This window comes from Lepidochelys kempii, chromosome 1 (genome assembly GCF_965140265.1).
Source record: "Lepidochelys kempii isolate rLepKem1 chromosome 1, rLepKem1.hap2, whole genome shotgun sequence".
Lineage (NCBI taxonomy): Eukaryota > Metazoa > Chordata > Testudines > Cheloniidae > Lepidochelys > Lepidochelys kempii.
In genome coordinates this window covers 220,230,417-220,248,514 of record NC_133256.1, presented here as the reverse complement: position 1 = coordinate 220,248,514, position 18,098 = coordinate 220,230,417, and the positions used below count along the sequence as shown (strand labels likewise).

The 18,098-nt window shown below is 41.1% G+C and overlaps 1 protein-coding gene and 1 pseudogene across 8 annotated transcripts in view; one reads left to right on the top strand and one right to left on the bottom strand.

The window, feature by feature from the left end:
- Positions 1-18,098, top strand: part of ANO2 (anoctamin 2) — a 283,307-nt gene that overhangs the window by 114,857 nt on the left and 150,352 nt on the right. For all 8 annotated transcript variants that reach the window (XR_012155321.1, XM_073314969.1, XM_073314959.1 and 5 more), the window contains 2 exons: positions 10,308-10,442; positions 14,465-14,625. Coding sequence is in view for 7 of the 8 variants with exons in the window: in XM_073314969.1 (XP_073171070.1) it covers positions 10,308-10,442; positions 14,465-14,625 (296 nt within the window). In the remaining variant the exon portion in view is untranslated. The remainder of the gene's footprint in view (positions 1-10,307; positions 10,443-14,464; positions 14,626-18,098) is intronic.
- On the bottom strand, positions 3,996-5,359 carry LOC140907798 (large ribosomal subunit protein eL36-like; annotated as a pseudogene).

Genomic DNA, 18,098 nt, shown 5'->3' with positions numbered 1-18,098 from the left:
CGGTGCTGGAACAATTTGTACAGGGGGGTGTTGAGAGCCATTGAACCAAACTGTAAACCCTGTATATGATGGAAACCATGTGAAGCCAGGGGTTGTGGCAGAACCCCTAGTTCCAGCACTTATGCTCTTCTCTTTCTGCATTTTAACCAGTTCTATTTATAAGTAAAAGGGGCCAGACTGATTGTTGTCCTGTGAGTAGAGGCCATGAATTCTATGGAGCACAAGGGCTGCAAAGCACCTGACCAGCCCCTCCTTGGAATACACCTGGTGCAGGAGACCTGTATCAGGCACAAAGATGGCTCTGCTAGATCTGAGCCCTCTTCCCTGCAAAACCCACCACACAAATGGTGTTTCAGGGTGGGAAACTTGCATCCTGTGGGCACGGGCACCTAGATGCAAGTTAGAGACAGCCTTTAGGGGTAGGGTGTAGTTACAAACCTGCTGGGGTGCCAGATTAATGGAAAGGTACATCAAAGCCAGTGAACTTGGGCTAAATTTTGAGAGAGTCGGGGCCAGTTTTTGCTACATACTACACTGAACTCAACCTCTTTACACTGTTTGGTATTTGAATCCAGGGACACAACAAGCTACTAAGGAAGGAAATCTTTGCACAACCTCCCTTCTCCTCCTCTGTACTGAGCTGCTGAGCCCACTTGCTTAGGAATCATTTTTGTGCTTTTTGCTATGGACAGAGCAACTCTTCTGTTCACAGCACTAATGGGCTGCTTATACTTGCCCTTCTAATATGCTTCTCCTTTTCCTGCGTCACACTGGAGTGTGTTAGTATTTAGCAGAGATCCCAGGATTGTTTTTATCCTCCTCTTGTCACTTCTGTACAATTGCTTTCCAGTCTCTTGGCTGATTGTTCTGAAGGGGGTTACTCTTTGCCAGGAGCCTTTGCAGGCTCCCAGATGGCTTCATTTGGTAGTACACGTAGCTGGGTGTGTTGACTGGAATGGATTGTTACTGTACTTTCTGGAGTCAGAGAGCTGGGTTCTGTTCCTGACTCTGCCATGCTGACTTACTGTGCAGTCTCCAGCAAATCACCCAGGAGCATTCTGCAGAATTGTTCATTCATGTTGGGCTCAAGCACTTTGAAGTTGCCATTTCATCACAGGGGAAAATATTATTGTTATTTTAACAATGCTGTAATGAAAAGGAGTCTCTCTCACACATGTTGTAACAGCAGAACACTAGAAATAATCTCCATATCCACCAAGCTTAATTCTGCTCTCATTTACACTGCTGTAAATCTGAAATAACTCCAGTGAAATCTATGCAGTTAATCTGGGTTTTCCATGGTATAACCGCAGGCAAAATTTGTTGCTGACTGAACTGTTTATCAACACCCGCTTAGAATAGACTTATTTTGAGGGCTTACGTGGGACATGGGACTTGCAGTAGGCATCTGCACAATGGTGATTTTCATTCAGTAGGCAGTTGTATGACTGGGAGGGCTAACATTGCAAATATGAATGTGTGAGAGAGACAGAGAGAAAGATGTGAAACAACAGATGGGCTAGATTGGGACATAGCAATGAAAAAATTGAATAGTCTTCCCAGCTAGGTGACTCAGTGGCTACAGTGTCTTTGCTTTGTCTTTTTAACTTTGCTCCTAAAACTCTATGAAATTCTCTCCCAAACATGTCACACATTACTTTATTCACATTCCAGGTAGCCCACACTTGATTGTACACAGTTATAAGCCTTCTTCTTCTTCTTCAAATCTGATCTATTTATAAGTTGAATAACTTGGCAACAAAGTGTTACGACGAACATGCATCTTTGGTATTTAATTACCAGTTATTCTATGTCTTGTTGCCAAACCAATATAATAGACAGAAGTGCATCACAGATGTCTGGTTCGAATATATGGGAACTGAATAAACATTTTTAATGCAGCCTTCAGGATACTGTTTGTAGTAAATTTGCCATGACAGTCGATACACTTTCTGCAGTTTCTTCTCTTGCTTTGTTTACTTAGTGCTTGGTCCTGAATGGTGCTGAGAACCTGCACCTTCTATTCAGCTGCTTACCTCTCGGTACCCTTTTATATGATACACATGAATCATGATCTGCTTCTTTCAACCTCTTCCTGCACCCACAACCAGCCTGTGCCCATGTACGGCAAATGGGGGGATTTGGCCCTTAACTATTTCTGGATATATATGAATCAGGTGTAAATTATGCCAAGATCGAGATGTGATATAACAAAACCTAGTTTGTTTCTCCTCTTGGTCTACAACAGAGTAAAGCAAGAGCACTCCCATTACAGTCAATGGAGTAATACTGTTTTTACACCAGTGTAAGTGAGAGAAGAGTCCAGGCCCTCGGTATTTACGTGAGGTCACCTGTAAACATCCCTCCTCAACACATACATCCTAATACATCCTACCACCACCATCCAGCACACACACATTTCTAGCCAGTACTTATTCTTAAAATTAGGTACTGTGGTTTTCTTTATAATCTGCAATGTTATTTAGTGAGTATAGTTGCAAATGCTTAGCTTTAGAAAGAATGTAGTATACTAAGCTAATTTTCTTTTTTTAAAAAAAGCCTTGATGTATTCGTGTATGAAGTCAGATATTTACAAGTATAAGTGATTCTTTATGTCATTATTTGTCTTGTGGTAGTGCCTGGGAACCCTCATCATAAACCAGGACCCCATTGTGCTGTACAAACACAGAGCAAAATAGTCATTGCCCCCAAAAATGTACAATGTAATCGTAAGACAGAGACAACAGATGGATACAGGGAGGAGCACAAAGAAACAATGAGATAATATTGGTCAGCATGACAGGCAGTCATCTCAGCATAGCACCAGCCTAAACGTTGTCAGGTTTTATTATAGGCATCTTGGTAGAAGAGGTGTTTGAAGGAGGAGGAGGAGGTAGCTCTGTGGATGTTTATGGAGAGCTCCTCCCAAGCATGAGGGGCAACATGGGAGGAAGCACAAAGGTGCTTGTTTGAACATTTATCAAGTAGACAATGGAGACCGGCATCATGGGCCAATCAGAGACAGGATTAGACCAGAAGTCCACCCAGTTAAATATCTCTCCTCAAGGAGAAAAGGAGTACTTGTGGCACCTTAGAGACTAACCTCTAAGGTGCCACAAGTACTCCTTTTCTTTTTGCGAATACAGACTAACACGGCTGTTACTCTGAAACCTCTCCTCAAGGACTGGCTGGTTCCTAAATGGTTCAGAGGTGGGGGAAGGTGGGTTGTTTTTTTTCTTATTCCCTTTCTGTTATACCCTGAACCGTGAAGTGCGATAACACTGCTTGACTGGATGGCCCTGGGAATATGTGAGTTCCTCAATTTGACTATATTATGCTTAAGATCCAGATTGTGACAGAGTTTTGAGGACATGAAAGTAGCCTTCCTCTGTTTGTACCCTCTTCCCCACTGTGGTAGTTACACTAGCAGTCCTTGTGCTCACCGGAGGCCAGGGACTGCATGGTGTTAGTTACAGTAGCCACCTCAATGGGCCTGGGTAGGAGGCAGGATCACAACCCTATCTTCCTCAACCCCGTCAGGGAGAGCTGGTTGGCTGCCAGTGGGCGTGTGCCAGTGAGCTCTGAGAGGTGTATGTACCTCTGTGATGTCCTCTGTTAGGGCCCAGTCCTGTGAGGATCTTGGGGTATGATCTGACAGATGCCCACTGAAGGCAACGAGAGTCCAGCTTGACTGCAGTGGGTGTTGGATCAGGCCCTTGATGCCACCTGCCAGATATTGTGCTCCCTCAACTCCGTTTATTTTCAGTGAGGGTTCAAGGCATTCAGCCTGTAATAGGAGGAAGGAGCGTATCTCTACCATTTCTTACGTTGGCTAAATAATCTCAGCCTGTCATCACACTGCAAAGCACAATCATCGGTCTACCTTGGACTATTTCAACCTCTGCTCTGTTGAGCTTAAATCAAGGAGACTAGCACAGGACAGGTACTCATATCGGGCATAGCCGTTAACATTGTTTTTTCTTTTTGAAAACATTTTAAGTCACAGAGCATTGTGCAGCTCCCTGCTTCTTGGCAGCTGCCTCCCTTCCAGCTGCCAGGACATTGTTGAGCTCTTTTCACTTTCTCTTGGCACAGATGTGAATAGCAACCCTTTGCTTTATGAATTTCAGATTACTTTTATCATTGGAAAGTTTTAATAACCCCATAGAAAGAAACCCTCACAAGCCGTGAGCCTACTGACTTTGGAAAATCTTGTCTCTGATGAATTTGGTGCGTTTGGTCTGATGATCTCTCTTCTGACACTGCCTGGGCTCAGATACCTTCTTTGCCACTTTATGGGCCTTGTTCAAGCCAATGGCCATAGCAAAGAAGGCTGCCAGCTCTGGTCTTTTAAGGTCAGATTGTGGCCCATCCTGCTTGTCTGCAGAGGGCAGAATGGGACGGAAGGTGCCCCCTTAGAATGCTGTGCCAGCTGCCCATATCACCCATGCATGTGTGGGGGAAGGGGCAAGAAGTACATGGAGCACTGAGTCTGACCCCATCCCATCATGCTTGCCAGAGCATCAGCACTGGTTCCCTGGGGAAAGTATGCTGCACAAGGTATATAGCCAACGCAGGGTACGTTCCCTCAGAGAACAGGGGGAAACCTGAAGCCTTATAGGGATTCCTTGCTTCCTAGTCTGCCCCTGGGGTAGTGCAGCTACATATTGGCCAATATATGAGGTTTGTGGCAAATCCATGTCTGGACCCATTATTTATTCATATATTTTTTTAATAAAATACTTTTTTAGTCACAATTTTAATAAAACTATACACAAATAACAGCAAATATAGTCAATACACTCCAAAACAAAATCCCTGCCAAATTCATGATTCATGTACAAATTCTACTGCAAATGACTAGCCCTATGAGTTACAGTAATATTTCTCACTTAAATAGCTTATTTATTTATTTGTATTCCAGTGACCCCCATTGTGCTAGGAGCTGTACAAACACAGAACAAAAAGATGGCCTTGGCCCAAAGAGCTTACAATCTAAGTTGCAGTGTGAATGTTTGTGGATTTTATAAGGGGATAAATATAATATGCTAACCAGTAAACTCATATAAGCTGTTTAGAGGCTGGATCCTACAAATAATCACACATGTAAGTAATCCTTATTTATGCAGCTTGTCCTACTGAAGTGAAAGGTATTAACTTGCATAATTAAGTTCCTTTCATTTGAGTATGCTTGTAATGATTCAGGGTGAGTTGTACCTTTGCGTTGTACTGCAGTCTCTCCACGGGTCCCTGTTCAAGTGACTAGCCCTGTCCTGCTCTTCTCTCAGGGTGGAATCCTGCAATTCTCCTCACTCTTAGACTTGGTCTCCAGGTTAACTCACCCCTATTTACCATCCATATTTCCTCAACAGGTCCAGCTGTGTTTGCCCACTGCTATTGCCTTCCCTTCTGGAGTTGTGATCAATATGAAAATACTGTGATACAGGACAGTGTCTTCAAAACAAAATATTGTTTATTCATTCATAGGAACATGACAATCAGAGAGAAAAAGATTAAAACAACAAAGGTCTTCATGCACAGTAGTCTTACCTAAATTTTAGCATTTCTCTCAAGACTTAGGCTATGTGTACGCTATCACTTTTGTCAGTCGGGTGTGAAAAAACACATGCCCCCAACCAACATAAGTTTCACCAACAGAAGCGCCGGTGTGGACAACATTATCTTGTCGGGAGACTCTTTCCCACCAACACAGGTACCGCTGCTTATTGGGGGTGGTTTAATTATGCTGAAGAGAGAATTCTCTCCCATCGGCATAGAGCGGCTACGCAGGAAACCTTACAGTGGTGCAGTCGCAGTGGTATAGCTGTGCCGCTGTAAGGTCTCCAGTGTAGACATAACCTTAAATAGGCTTGTCTTACCCCTGGAACCCTCCCACTTCTGGGGACTGGGTTATAGGTTGCTTCTCTGCAGACCCTCCCTCTCCCCCTCTGTGCATCAGGGGTGCCCTTTTAACAGTTTCCAAAGCCCATATCCTCAAAGGTATTTAAATGCTAATTCCCAATGGGAATTGACACCTGTATTGTCATTTAAGTATCAGTGATTGGGTCCATATACAGCCATTGACTTTGGTTCCTCCAATCAAAAAAACACCGAAGACTGACTTAACCCTTAGTTTTCCTTTAGGAAGCAACCCAAGAACTACCAAACCCACAGAAGTACATGTAACATTCATAAAATCAATTCAGATACCTCCCATGTTCTTGACAAAGGGTGTGCAGGATCATGTTGAAAATCACAAATAAAGAACTGTAGGCAGATATAGTACTTGGAATCTGTAAGAGTAAAAAAGATGTTTTTTTTTTTAAATTAAACAATCCCAAACATAATTTATAAATTAATAAATATCCGCTCTGTGATATCTCAGATGTTATAGTAGTTCCCAATACTGAGAACAGGAACTAGCTGTGGTACTTTATAAATGACTGTAGTCATACACTTTCCATTTTGGATCAATAACATCAAAATGCTTTTCCTGTCTATTAATAATTGGCCCTAATATTTAGATACTGGGTCCAATCATGAACACCAAAACCATCCCACTCCCCCTCAAATTACCTCACATAGATATTTGTTTTAACTAATTCTATCTCTCACTTAAATGTACTTTTCTTTCATTTCAGGTAATTAGTTTTTGTTTTCCATTCCTAATTTCCTTAAATATTTCCTCGTGCTTTGATGTCATTATCACTCAAGCATATTTTCAGTTATCATATTCCCTTCTGATGTGTTTTGGCTAGGCTATCCATGTTATATATGTGTTGGTTTCTATTGGTCATATCCTACAACTCTTTTATGATTGCAGCTACCCTTCCTAAAGGCTCGATCCTACTGTCATTGAGCTCAAGTTTTGCCATTAACTTCAATAGGAGCAGAATAAGCTACTAAATTATCAATGCTCAGTGTGCTCAGAAGTCCAAGGCCCTGAATTTGATATTGTTTAGACCACTGTAAATTAGAAACAATTTAAACAAAATCAATGGAATTACATCAGGGTAAAACTCATCTAATGTAAATGAGATCAGAATCAAGCATGTCTGTGCTAAGGCTTTATAGAGAGCATTTGTTGCCTTTCTTTTGTTAAACGTGATATCCTTATGCTACCTCTTAGTGTTACATTTGCTTTTTTTTACCACTACCCTTAGAGCTTGTAAGCTTAATTAATGTAATGTGCAATATCTTTCCCAGAACCCCCTTTTGTACTACTCTTTTCTATCCAACAGTCTCTTATTTTTATTTTTTGGCTTGTGAGATATTTCTCAGCACACTGTTTTTTAAAATCTTAACTAAATCTCATCATATTATCTTTCTCCCTACTCCGCCTGTGATTTCTCAGAGTTCCCTGGAGCTTTTGAAACTCCCAGTATTCTACTATATTTATAATCACTCCTAACAGTGCTGTGGAATGATCATTAATTTCATCAGAGCTGGGTATACATCCTGTTGTGTTTGATTCATGAAGAAATTGGGCTGAATACTGATAAGTATTTATCACTACCTACAATTAACTGTTCCCTACCATGCTGTATACTTTTGCATACCCACTGTAAAGGCAGGTTAGGATGTCAGAGATATGTATTGTACCTGAATGGCCAATGACGGGTGTGCCCCAAAGTCCTGTTTTCATGTTAAAAATTGTTAGTCTGAAAATACACTCTCTGATGTATCAGCCTATTCACATAGGGCCTAATCCTATGGCCCATACTCATTTAAGATACTGGGACTGCTGAGGTAAGTAAACACTATTAGTGTGGGTAAGCATTGCAGAAGTGGGCACTTATTCACACCAGATGCTAGGACCATGAATTAAATCCTGGCCTGATTTAAGTCAATGGCAAAACTCCCATCGACTTCAGCCGGGCAAGGATTTCATCACATATCTCTTATAATTTCTGTCAATTATCAGAGGGGTAGCTGTGTTAGTCTGGATCTGTAAAAGCGGCAGAGAGTCCTGTGGCACCTTATAGACTAACAGACATATTGGAGCATAAGCTTTTGTGGGTGAATACCCACTTTGTCGGATGCACGTAGTGGGAATTTCCAGAGGCAGGTATAAATATGCAAGCAAGAATCAGGCTAGGGATAACAAGGTTAGCTCAATCAGGGAGGATGAGGCCCTCTTCTAGCAGTTGAGGTATGAACACCAAGGGAGGAGACACTGCTTTTGTAGTCGGCTAGCCAGTCACAGTCTTTGTTTAATCCTGAGCTGATGGTGGACGTTCATTCACCTGCACGTCCACCAATGTAATATACATCATCATGTGCCAGCAATGCCTCTCTGCTATGTACATCAGCCAGACTGTGTTTATCCTACATAAAAGGATAAATGGACACAAATCAGATATTAGATATTATACAAAAACCTGTAGGAGAACACTTCAATCTCCCTGGACTCACAGTAGCAGATTTAAAACATAGAATAGAATCTCAGGGTTGGAAGGGACCTCAGGAGGTCATCTAGTCCAACCCCCTGCTCAAAGCAGGACCAATCCCCAATTTTTGCCCCAGATCCCTAAATGGCCCCCTCAAGGATTGAACTCACAACCCTGGGTTTAGCTGGCCAAAGCTCAAACCACTGAGCTATCCCTCCCTACGTTTAAATGTAGTCATCCTGCAGCAAAAAAAATTCAGGACCAGACTTCAAAGAGAAACTGCTGAGCTTTGGTTCATTTGTAAATTTGACACCATCAGCTCAGGATTAAACAAAAAACTGTGAAAAGACTGGTTTCAGAGTAACAGCTGTGTTAGTCTGTATTCGCAAAAAGAAAAGGAGTACTTGTGGCACCTTAGAGACTAACCAATTTATTTGAGCATAAGCTTTCGTGAGCTACAGCTTACTTCATCAGATGCATACTGTGGAAACTGCAGAAGACATTATATACACAGAGACCATGAAAAAATACCTCCTCCCACCCCACTCTCCTGCTGGTAATAGCTTATCTAAAGTGATCACTCTCCTTACAATGTGTACGATAATCAAGTTGGGCCATTTCCAGCACAAATCCAGGTTTTCTCACCCTCCGCCCCCAGCTCCCCCCACACACAAACTCACTCTCCTGCTGGTAATAGCCCATCCAAAGTGACCACTCTCTTTACAATGTGTAAAAAAAAAAAACCTGTGAGAAAACCTGGATTTGTGCTGGAAATGGCCCAACTTGATTATCGTACACATGTCAAGAATTATAACATTCATAAACCAGTCGGAGAACACTTCAATCTCTCTGGTCACGCAATCACAGACATGAAGGTCGCTATCTTAAAACAAAAAAACTTCAAATCCAGACTCCAGCGAGAAACTGCTGAATTGGAATTCATTTGCAAATTGGATACTATTAATTTAGGCTTAAATAGAGACTGGGAGTGGCTAAGTCATTATGCAAGGTAGCCTGTTTCCTCTTGTTTTTTCCTACCCCTCCCCCCCCCAGATGTTCTGGTTTAACTTGGATTTAAACTTGAAGAGTGGTCAGTTTGGATGAGCTATTACCAGCAGGAGAGTGAGTTTGTGTGTGTATGGGGGTGGGGGGGGGGGGATGTGAGAAAACCTGGATTTGTGCAGGAAATAGCCCAACTTGATTGTCATGCACATTGTGTAAAGAGTTGTCACTTTGGATGGGCTATCACCAGCAGGAGAGTGAATTTGTGTGGGGGGGTGGAGGGTGAGAAAACCTGGATTTGTGCTGGAAATGGCCCACCTGATGATCACTTTAGATAAGCTATTACCAGCAGGACAGTGGGGTGGGAGTAGGTATTGTTTCATATTCTCTGTGTATATATAAAGCCTGCTGCAGTTTCCACGATATGCATCTGAGGAAGTGAGCTGTAGCTCACGAAAGCTTATGCTCTAATAAATTGGTTAGTCTCTAAGGTGCCACAAGTACTCCTTTTCTTTTTGCGAATACAGACTAACACGGCTGTTACTCTGAAACCCATTGTAAGGAGAGTGATCACTTTAGATAAGCTATTACCAGCAGGAGAGTGGGGTGGGAGGAGGTATTGTTTCATGGTCTCTGTGTATATAATGTCTTCTGCAGTTTCCACAGTATGCATCCGATGAAGTGAGCTGTAGCTCAAGAAAGCTTATGCTCAAATAAATTGGTTAGTCTCTAAGGTGCCACAAGTACTCCTTTTCTTTTTGTGAAAAGACTGTAACGTTAGTCTCTAAGGTGCCACAGGACTCTTTGCCGCTTTTACAATTTCTGAATATCAGTTGCAGGGATTTTTGAAACACATCCATAAATGATACTTAAGATGACACCCTTAAAATATATTTTCTTTCTTTTCTTTTTCAGGAAGTATTTTGGAGAAAAAATAGGACTGTATTTTGCGTGGTTGGGTTTATATACAGAATTCCTTATCCCATCTTCAGTAGTTGGGATAATAGTTTTTCTTTATGGATGTATAACCATGGAAAGTGACATTCCTAGGTAAGCTGTCTGTGAACAGTATTTTGTTACTCAATAATTATAACGTTATGTTATTGATGCTCAGTAACTGTTAATCTTCAGTAACTGCAATAACTTTTAATATGTTTGAGGAACATTTGTGTAGTATTAAACAAATCTGTATAATACAGCAGCCATTTATTTCACTAGGATCCTACACACATGAAATAATCTTATTCAGACCAAATAAATTCATTTGTGTGTTTACAAGAATGCAATAAACTTACTGAGCATATTTATTTCAATAACTTCACCACTGAATAGCCAAATAAACACATGGTCATATTCCACTGTAATTCATTCTAATGTCACATTACACAATATGTGTGCATTTGCATCTGTGTAATACAGTATTTGAATGCAAAACAACAGAATGTTTATTTGGATCTTCAAAGGTGCAGTCATTGAAATAAGGACACTCAGTAAGTTTATTGCAGTCTTCTAAAACATGTGAGTAAATTTACTGATCTGAATAAGATTATTTCAGTGTCCTTTCTTGCATGTAGGATCACAGTGAAATAACTGCAGCTGTGTTAGTACAGATTTCCAGATATAATAAGTGTACATCTAGAGTTCTGCAACTTGGTATATTGCAAACAATGATACCTTTGGAATAAGTGGTGCTGTTCTAATATAATATAAAGTCTGTTTACATAAATGGTTTGAAATTTTTAAATGAGAACTGGTCAAAATGTTTAAAATGAAAAGTTTTTTCTATTAAAAATGTATTTAATCCCGCACAAAAAAATTGCAAAAATGTTTTGACATTGTGAAAAAATTCTGTTTTCCATTACATATTGTGTTTTTTTTCTTGCAGATGTTAAAAAGAAAAAAATAGAAAAGATTCTCAATGTAACGATCATTTTTTTTCATACACTGAAGGTTTTCAGTAAGTGAAAAAAAATAACATTTCCAATAAAAAAAAATAGTGGAAAAAATTGCGAAATTTCAAATAAATAAAAATGAGTCAATTTCAAACCTTCTGAAGCAAAAAACCCAACTTCTTAATTAGAAAATGTTTCGTAGAGCTAGTTTTTCGACTAGCCCTATTTAAACATATAGCAGAGTTGGCGAATATAAAAAATAGTATAATGACAATTCGATCAGATTGTGTGTGTTTATAAACAGCAAAGTCCTGCTTCCCTTATTTCCAAGATTAGGTTGTAGTGCAAAGCTCATTGAAGTGAATGGAAGGGAAGTATTTCCATTGTCTTCAAAGGGCTTCATATCCCTTTCTTAATCCTGTGTAAATCAAGTTATTTGCATGGGTAGTTTGATCAAAATTTTGCCTTTTCTACATTTGGAGTCTGCAGTATTTCCCTAATTCCTGGTTCCCCAAACTATTGTTTGTTTGTTTTTCTGTTGATGTGGCTATGAATAAAGACACGTTTTAATCAATTCTGAGGCAAATGCTCACTTCTCAGTGAAAAAAATGTAAAAGTAGGAATCTTTTGGTAATTTGCAATTTATCAGTAAAGAAGCAATGAAATGGTTAGATTGTTTGCTAAAGAAATTGACACTTTTTAAGCATGGGCATTGTAAATTACAATGCTGGATTCTAATATTACCTCTGGGTCTGCAGAATTATCGAGGTATTCCCTAAATATACTGAGTTAACCTAATTCTTGGTTTCTACACATAAAATGAAAACCAAAATTTTTGGAAGGAACAAAACCCTTCATGGTCAGGGCATAAGGCAGCCCCTAAATAATAAGGGTTAGAATGAAACTTTCTCTAGGGGCAGGTTGTTCCATAACTACCACTGCTGGGTTTTTGCAGCTTCCTCTGAAGCATTAAGTGGTCACTATCAGAGATAGCATATTGGATTGATGGACCTTGGGTCTGATCCAGCATGGTAATTTCTATATTAGCTAAGGTAAATTGGCAAGTTTTAAAATATGATCGCTGTGCAGAAAAACAGATCAAGACCATTACAATTATCAATGATTGGTAAATGATGATTGATAACATTTCTGATTTAGATTTTTTGACCTGCTTTCAATGAACTTTTAATCAAGATCAGCTGTGCCCTTCTCAAGCAAATCTTATGCTAACATTAAACCTGCAGAGGGACTTATGGCAAAGATATATCTGCCCCACTCTGTGCTGCCTTTTCAAATACAAAATAAGAGAGTGTTATTTTAACTATGTCATGACTGGAAATAGCTGTACAGAATTAAAATGAATTAATTTCCAGAGGGATGGTCTTGACTGTTAAAAGGAATAAATCATTTTCCATCACTGACTTCTATGATGATAGAAAATCACATCAGATGTTTGTCAAAAAGCAAACAATCACAAACCAGAATAGTGTAAAGTTAACATATACCTAATAGTGGTATACGTCCAGTGAAGTGGTCTGGTAAATTCTTCTGTGAGGCCATGATCCTGCAATTTGATCAATGCAAGAGCCACCTGAGCATGTGACCACTGATGTGAATGGGACTCCATGTGAGCATCAAGATCTTGCATACAGATCTACTCGCAGGACTGGGGTGCTTACACAGTAAAATCAGTAGGTTTTGGCTTAGCCTATAGGAAAATAGTGGTGGTTAGTTAAAGACCATAGATAATTGAATAGCTATATAGTACATAACAATGCATATTTTAAAAACAACTTTTTAAATAGAAATTTTAAAAACTTTAGAAAATGTTCACATTAGTTTGTCAAAATGACAATCGGTGTTGCAGTATTTTTGTAACTCTGGTTCTGGTGTCTCTTGGTGAGAATGGATGTTTGCTTGTACTACATCAGATGATGTAATCTGAGGCACAGGACATACAGTTTAGCGTTTAAATGCATGAACCAGGAGGGAGAGCTTTACAATTGTTGTTTTAAAGTACATTTCATCATAGTTTGGAAATTTAGATTAGCATTCTTTCCCCTGAAAAAATAAACAACTGAGTCAAATTGTGACAGGAGAGCATCACATGCACATTTGGGTCTGGAGAGATGAGACGAATTGGCCAACATTTTCAAAACTGACTGACTAGTGTGTTTGGGGGCTGTAATTTTTGGATACCCAATTTGAGACACCTTCAAGGGGCCTGATTTTTTGCAAGTGCTGAGCACCCACTTTCAGGAGGTACCCAAAATAACGAGTAACTTTAGAAAATCTTGGCCAAAATTTTGTAGCAGAAGATGCTACAGAGTAGCATTAAAAGCTTACTTTGGGAAAATACCCAGTGTTTATCCAAGTGTTCCGCAAGTGAAAGTGAAGCACAGGAGAAAGCAGGATGTTTCATCCAGAAGTGAATGAGTGTTTGTTCCTTGGCCAGATCCTCAGCTGGTGTAAGTCCCTTGACTTCAATGGAGGTATGCCAATTTACATCAGCAGAGTATCTGGCCCAACATATCCTGCAAAATGTTTTGCATACAGCGGCCAGGTGATCAGTTCCATCTGTGAAATGGAATAACTAACATGTATGGGTACATTTAATAGCTTTACAGTGTGGTATGGAGATTTGTGGAGCCACATTTCCTCTTATTTGCACATGGCCAAATATTCCGCATAATTTTGGCCAGAATTCATGCACTGATTAATGTGACATTTAGCACATGTTCTTGTTTGAGATGTTAATCCATGTTAGAGACGTGTGTTTTATCAAAGGGAAGCCAGAATTTGGCCCATGGAGTTTACCTCACTGCAAATTTAATCCTTTTTTTTCTCATGCATTCAAAAGCTGATCTGTATTTCCTGTGTCTCAAATTGGATCATCCGATTCAGGATGTCAGTGTTTGCTTTGATTTCTTTTAATTATATTTAATACACATTTTTAGTGAGTAATTCTTCTCCAATAAAATCTAGCAATCAGATTGGTTTATTATTTTGCATTGGTTTTCCTTCAGCACAGTACCTGCATGTGCTGAAGCCTCCAAGCCCATGCGCTATGTAACAGCATGCAGTAGCCGTGAATGGCTGAATGCACTAGAGGACAAAACACAAATGCTCCTTCTTTTCATTAGAAATCCATTGTGACATCTTTGCATTTGTTATTTATAGTAAAGAGATGTGTGACCAACCTAAAGCGTTCACCATGTGCCCTCTTTGTGACAAGTCTTGTGACTACTGGGACCTCAGCACTGCATGTGCTACGGCACGCGCTAGCCACTTATTTGACAACCCGGCCACAGTCTTCTTCTCCATTTTCATGGCTCTCTGGGGTGAGTATGGTTTTGAATGTTAGGAATGTTGTTAGGTCTGTGGACTCGTAACACAAAGGAAAGCTGCGATGGTACAGTAGTCGAGCACTAATATTTTATTATGCTTAGGGCATTAGGGGATTAAATGTGCTGCATATGCCTTGTGGAGCTAGCAAGCCCCCAAAGGCTAGTATGTGCTGGCTTTTGCTGAGGACTGGATTTCCTCCCCTTCCTGGCCACCTACTAGGATTGCGATGAGAGGAATCCAAGCTTCTGTGCTCTGAATTCCCAGTGGTGTTTTAAGCTCTAGGAGCCTGAACAGAGTCCAGTCATTATCCCAACCTTGGAGGCCCCAGGCATACTCTCAGCATGTAGATGTCCTATCTGGCAACCCCTTCTGAATCTTGGAACTTGCTGTCCAGCCACCTAACCCCTCTGGATACAGTGCTGACCCTTCAGACTCCCCAGTATTTAAAAACACCCCTCTCATAGAATTCCACCCCAAAGGTGTGAAGCTTCTGGTTTACAGTTGAACTCTCTCAGAAGTCCTCTGCCCCTTGACTTCCTGCCCCTGCAGCAGCCTCCCTCATCTTAATCTGGTGCAAAATGGCTCTCTCCTCCAGTTCTCCCCCTGCCAGCACCCGTGAGTCCCTTTATAGACTCCTGCTGGGGCCACCTGCTTCTTTTGTTCTGCCTTTTGGTAATTTTCCATTACTCCCAACCCCCTTTCCCTTCAGACAAGGAGAGGAAGTGTCTTCTCCCAGATAGAACCAACTCACTGTCACAACGTATCTTACTTTGAAAAGATGATCGTTGAGTGCAGCTTATTTACTAGTGTCTGTCCCAGCAGAGACATAACACAACCCTGCTAATTCAGGTCAGAGCCACATCCATATAGGCTTTACATGACACAGTACGCATGATACAGTTTCATAAAATTATCTAAAATTCCGAAGTGGTAGAGACAGAACCCCCATTTCGTCACAATGACCAAGGACTGGAGCTAGCTTTATTACCAGGGATTCCCTCTGACTGTGGCAGTCTCTATGATCACTGGGGTGGGGGCTGGGTGTATATAAAAATGGGAAGAGGGAGCCATGGGCTGTGTGTGTTTTGTATATAATATATGTATATAAATACATACAGCCCAGGAGTCCCTCTGCCCATGCCCCCAGCCTGCCTAATACTGCTCCCAGTCTGCTCCGTCTTCACATCTTTCCTCTGTGGAGACCGCATGGAGAGCACCTTCTGCAGGTTCCACAAGGCTTGGGAGACAATACTGGGCAGGCTGTCAAGTGTCTTCTTTCACATGGAATGGGATTTATTTGAGCACAGAGCGCATTCCATGTGGGACAGTTTTCTCCATGACTCTGTCAAAACTTTGAGACTCATCCATGATTTTCCCCCAAATATCATGTGGCAATCACTGTGTACATACTAGATTTGTCCATAACAACAAAAATATCTGCCTATCCAAGGATCTCAAAGTGCATCATAGACACTAATTACTATTTTACACCTCTTCCTTACTTGCATTGCTGTTGGCCTCTCCCAGGTCCTGGCACCTGAACGCACTGTATTTTGCTTGCCTTGCTGCAAAGTCACTCACTAGTGATCTTATTTATTGTGAAAGATGCAGATGTGGTTGTCTTTTAAAACAGTCTCTGGAGGGCACCTCTGTAAACTGAACTGTGAACTGCATCAGGAAAGCCTCAGTCTGAGTGTAGAACTTTGGCCAAGCAGCCATATTATCCTGATATTGCCAACTCCAAGTGAACAAAGATCATGAGTCAGGCCCCATAAATCATGAGATTGGCTTTAAAATTATGAAATGTAAAAAAATCTTTTGAGCCTTTACGGAGCATTTTCAAGCTTTTCTAAGGTAGAAGCTTACTTAAAAAATGAGTCTCATGTGAACACATGACTCGAGGAGTTGGGGCTTTGAAAAACATACCAAGTATCATGAGACTCACATTAAAATTGTGAGAGTTGACAACATTGTTAACCTGATCCAGTTTGTGGCTCAGTAATAGCTCTAGAAATTACACTGTGTTGAGTGTTATGAAAACTGAGGTGTCATGGTTTATCTGCTGTTATGGACTATATAATGCACAGGCTTTTAAATTTGCTACCTGTATCTATCATAGTTTCACCATGAATATCTAGGTTGCAATGTGTCCAAACCACAGAGCAATAAATGCTCTCAACATTGGCAACCTGACAGAATAGATATGCACAATCAGTGCCTGAATATGCCATAAGATGATGCCAATAGGCTGGGAGGAAGAGTTAGATGAGAAAAATGGAGTAAAATAAGCTCAGCTCTCTGGGGTTGTATGCCCATTCCAGTGCACTTTCATCAGTTACATCAAGTGAACTCCTGCATAGTTCTATGTGGTGACACTTTCTGTGGACATGAACATAAGGGCCACCCTCTCTGACATGCCAGAGTACAATCCAGACTAATGAGTAGCTATGTCAACCCTGCCTTGTAACCTCGGGTGTCCTTTACAGTGCCTTGTTGCTGTAGCCTGCAGCCTCGACTGCTCCCAAATAGCTTCCAGCACGTAAATCAGTCCCAGCTATGTTTCTGTGTGTGCTGCAGCCAGCCAGCTACACCTTGGCTCTTACCAGCCTTGGTTAGGCTGCCATGTGACCCCAACACACTCCCAGTTCCAGATTTACCCCCAGAAATGTCTGTCTAGAGCCTTACCAATTTCACAGCCATAAAAAACACATCATGGACCATTAAATCTGGTCTCCCCCCATGAAATTTGGTCTTTTGTGTACTTATACTCTATACTATACAGATTTCATGGGAGACACCAGTGTTTCTCAAATTGGGGGTCCTGACACAAAGGGGAGTTGCAGGGGAGGTCGCAAGGTTATTTTAGGGGGGGTCCCGATATTGCCACCCTTACTTCTGTGCCGCCTTCAGAGCTGGGTGGCTGGAGAGGGGTGGCTGCTGACTTAGGGCCCAGCTCTGCAGACAGCAGTGCTGAAGTAAGGGTGGCAATACCATACCAGGCCATCCTTACTCTGCACTGGTGCTGGCGGTGGCTCTGCCTTCAGAGCTAGGCTCCTGGCCAGCAGCTGCTGCTCTCCAGTTCTGAAGGCAGCGCTGTTGCCTGCAGCAGTGCAGAAGTAAGGGTAGCAGTACTGCAACACCCCCTACAATAACCTTGTGACCCCCCCAACTCCTTTTTGGATCAGGACCCCTACAATTACAATACCATGAAATTTCAGATGTACATAGTTGAAATCACGAAATTTAAGATTTTTAAAATCCTATGGCCATGAAATTCACCAAAATGGACCGTGAATTTGGAAACGCCCTATGTATGTCCTGTACTGCCCAGCCCTTTTCTGGACAGTGCAAATATATTAAGTTCATTATTCCTTTAAGGGAATAATACACGGACAACTTGTTTTCCTAAATGGAGTTACACAGACATTTCAGTTTGAACACACTGGATTAGGTAATACAATACACC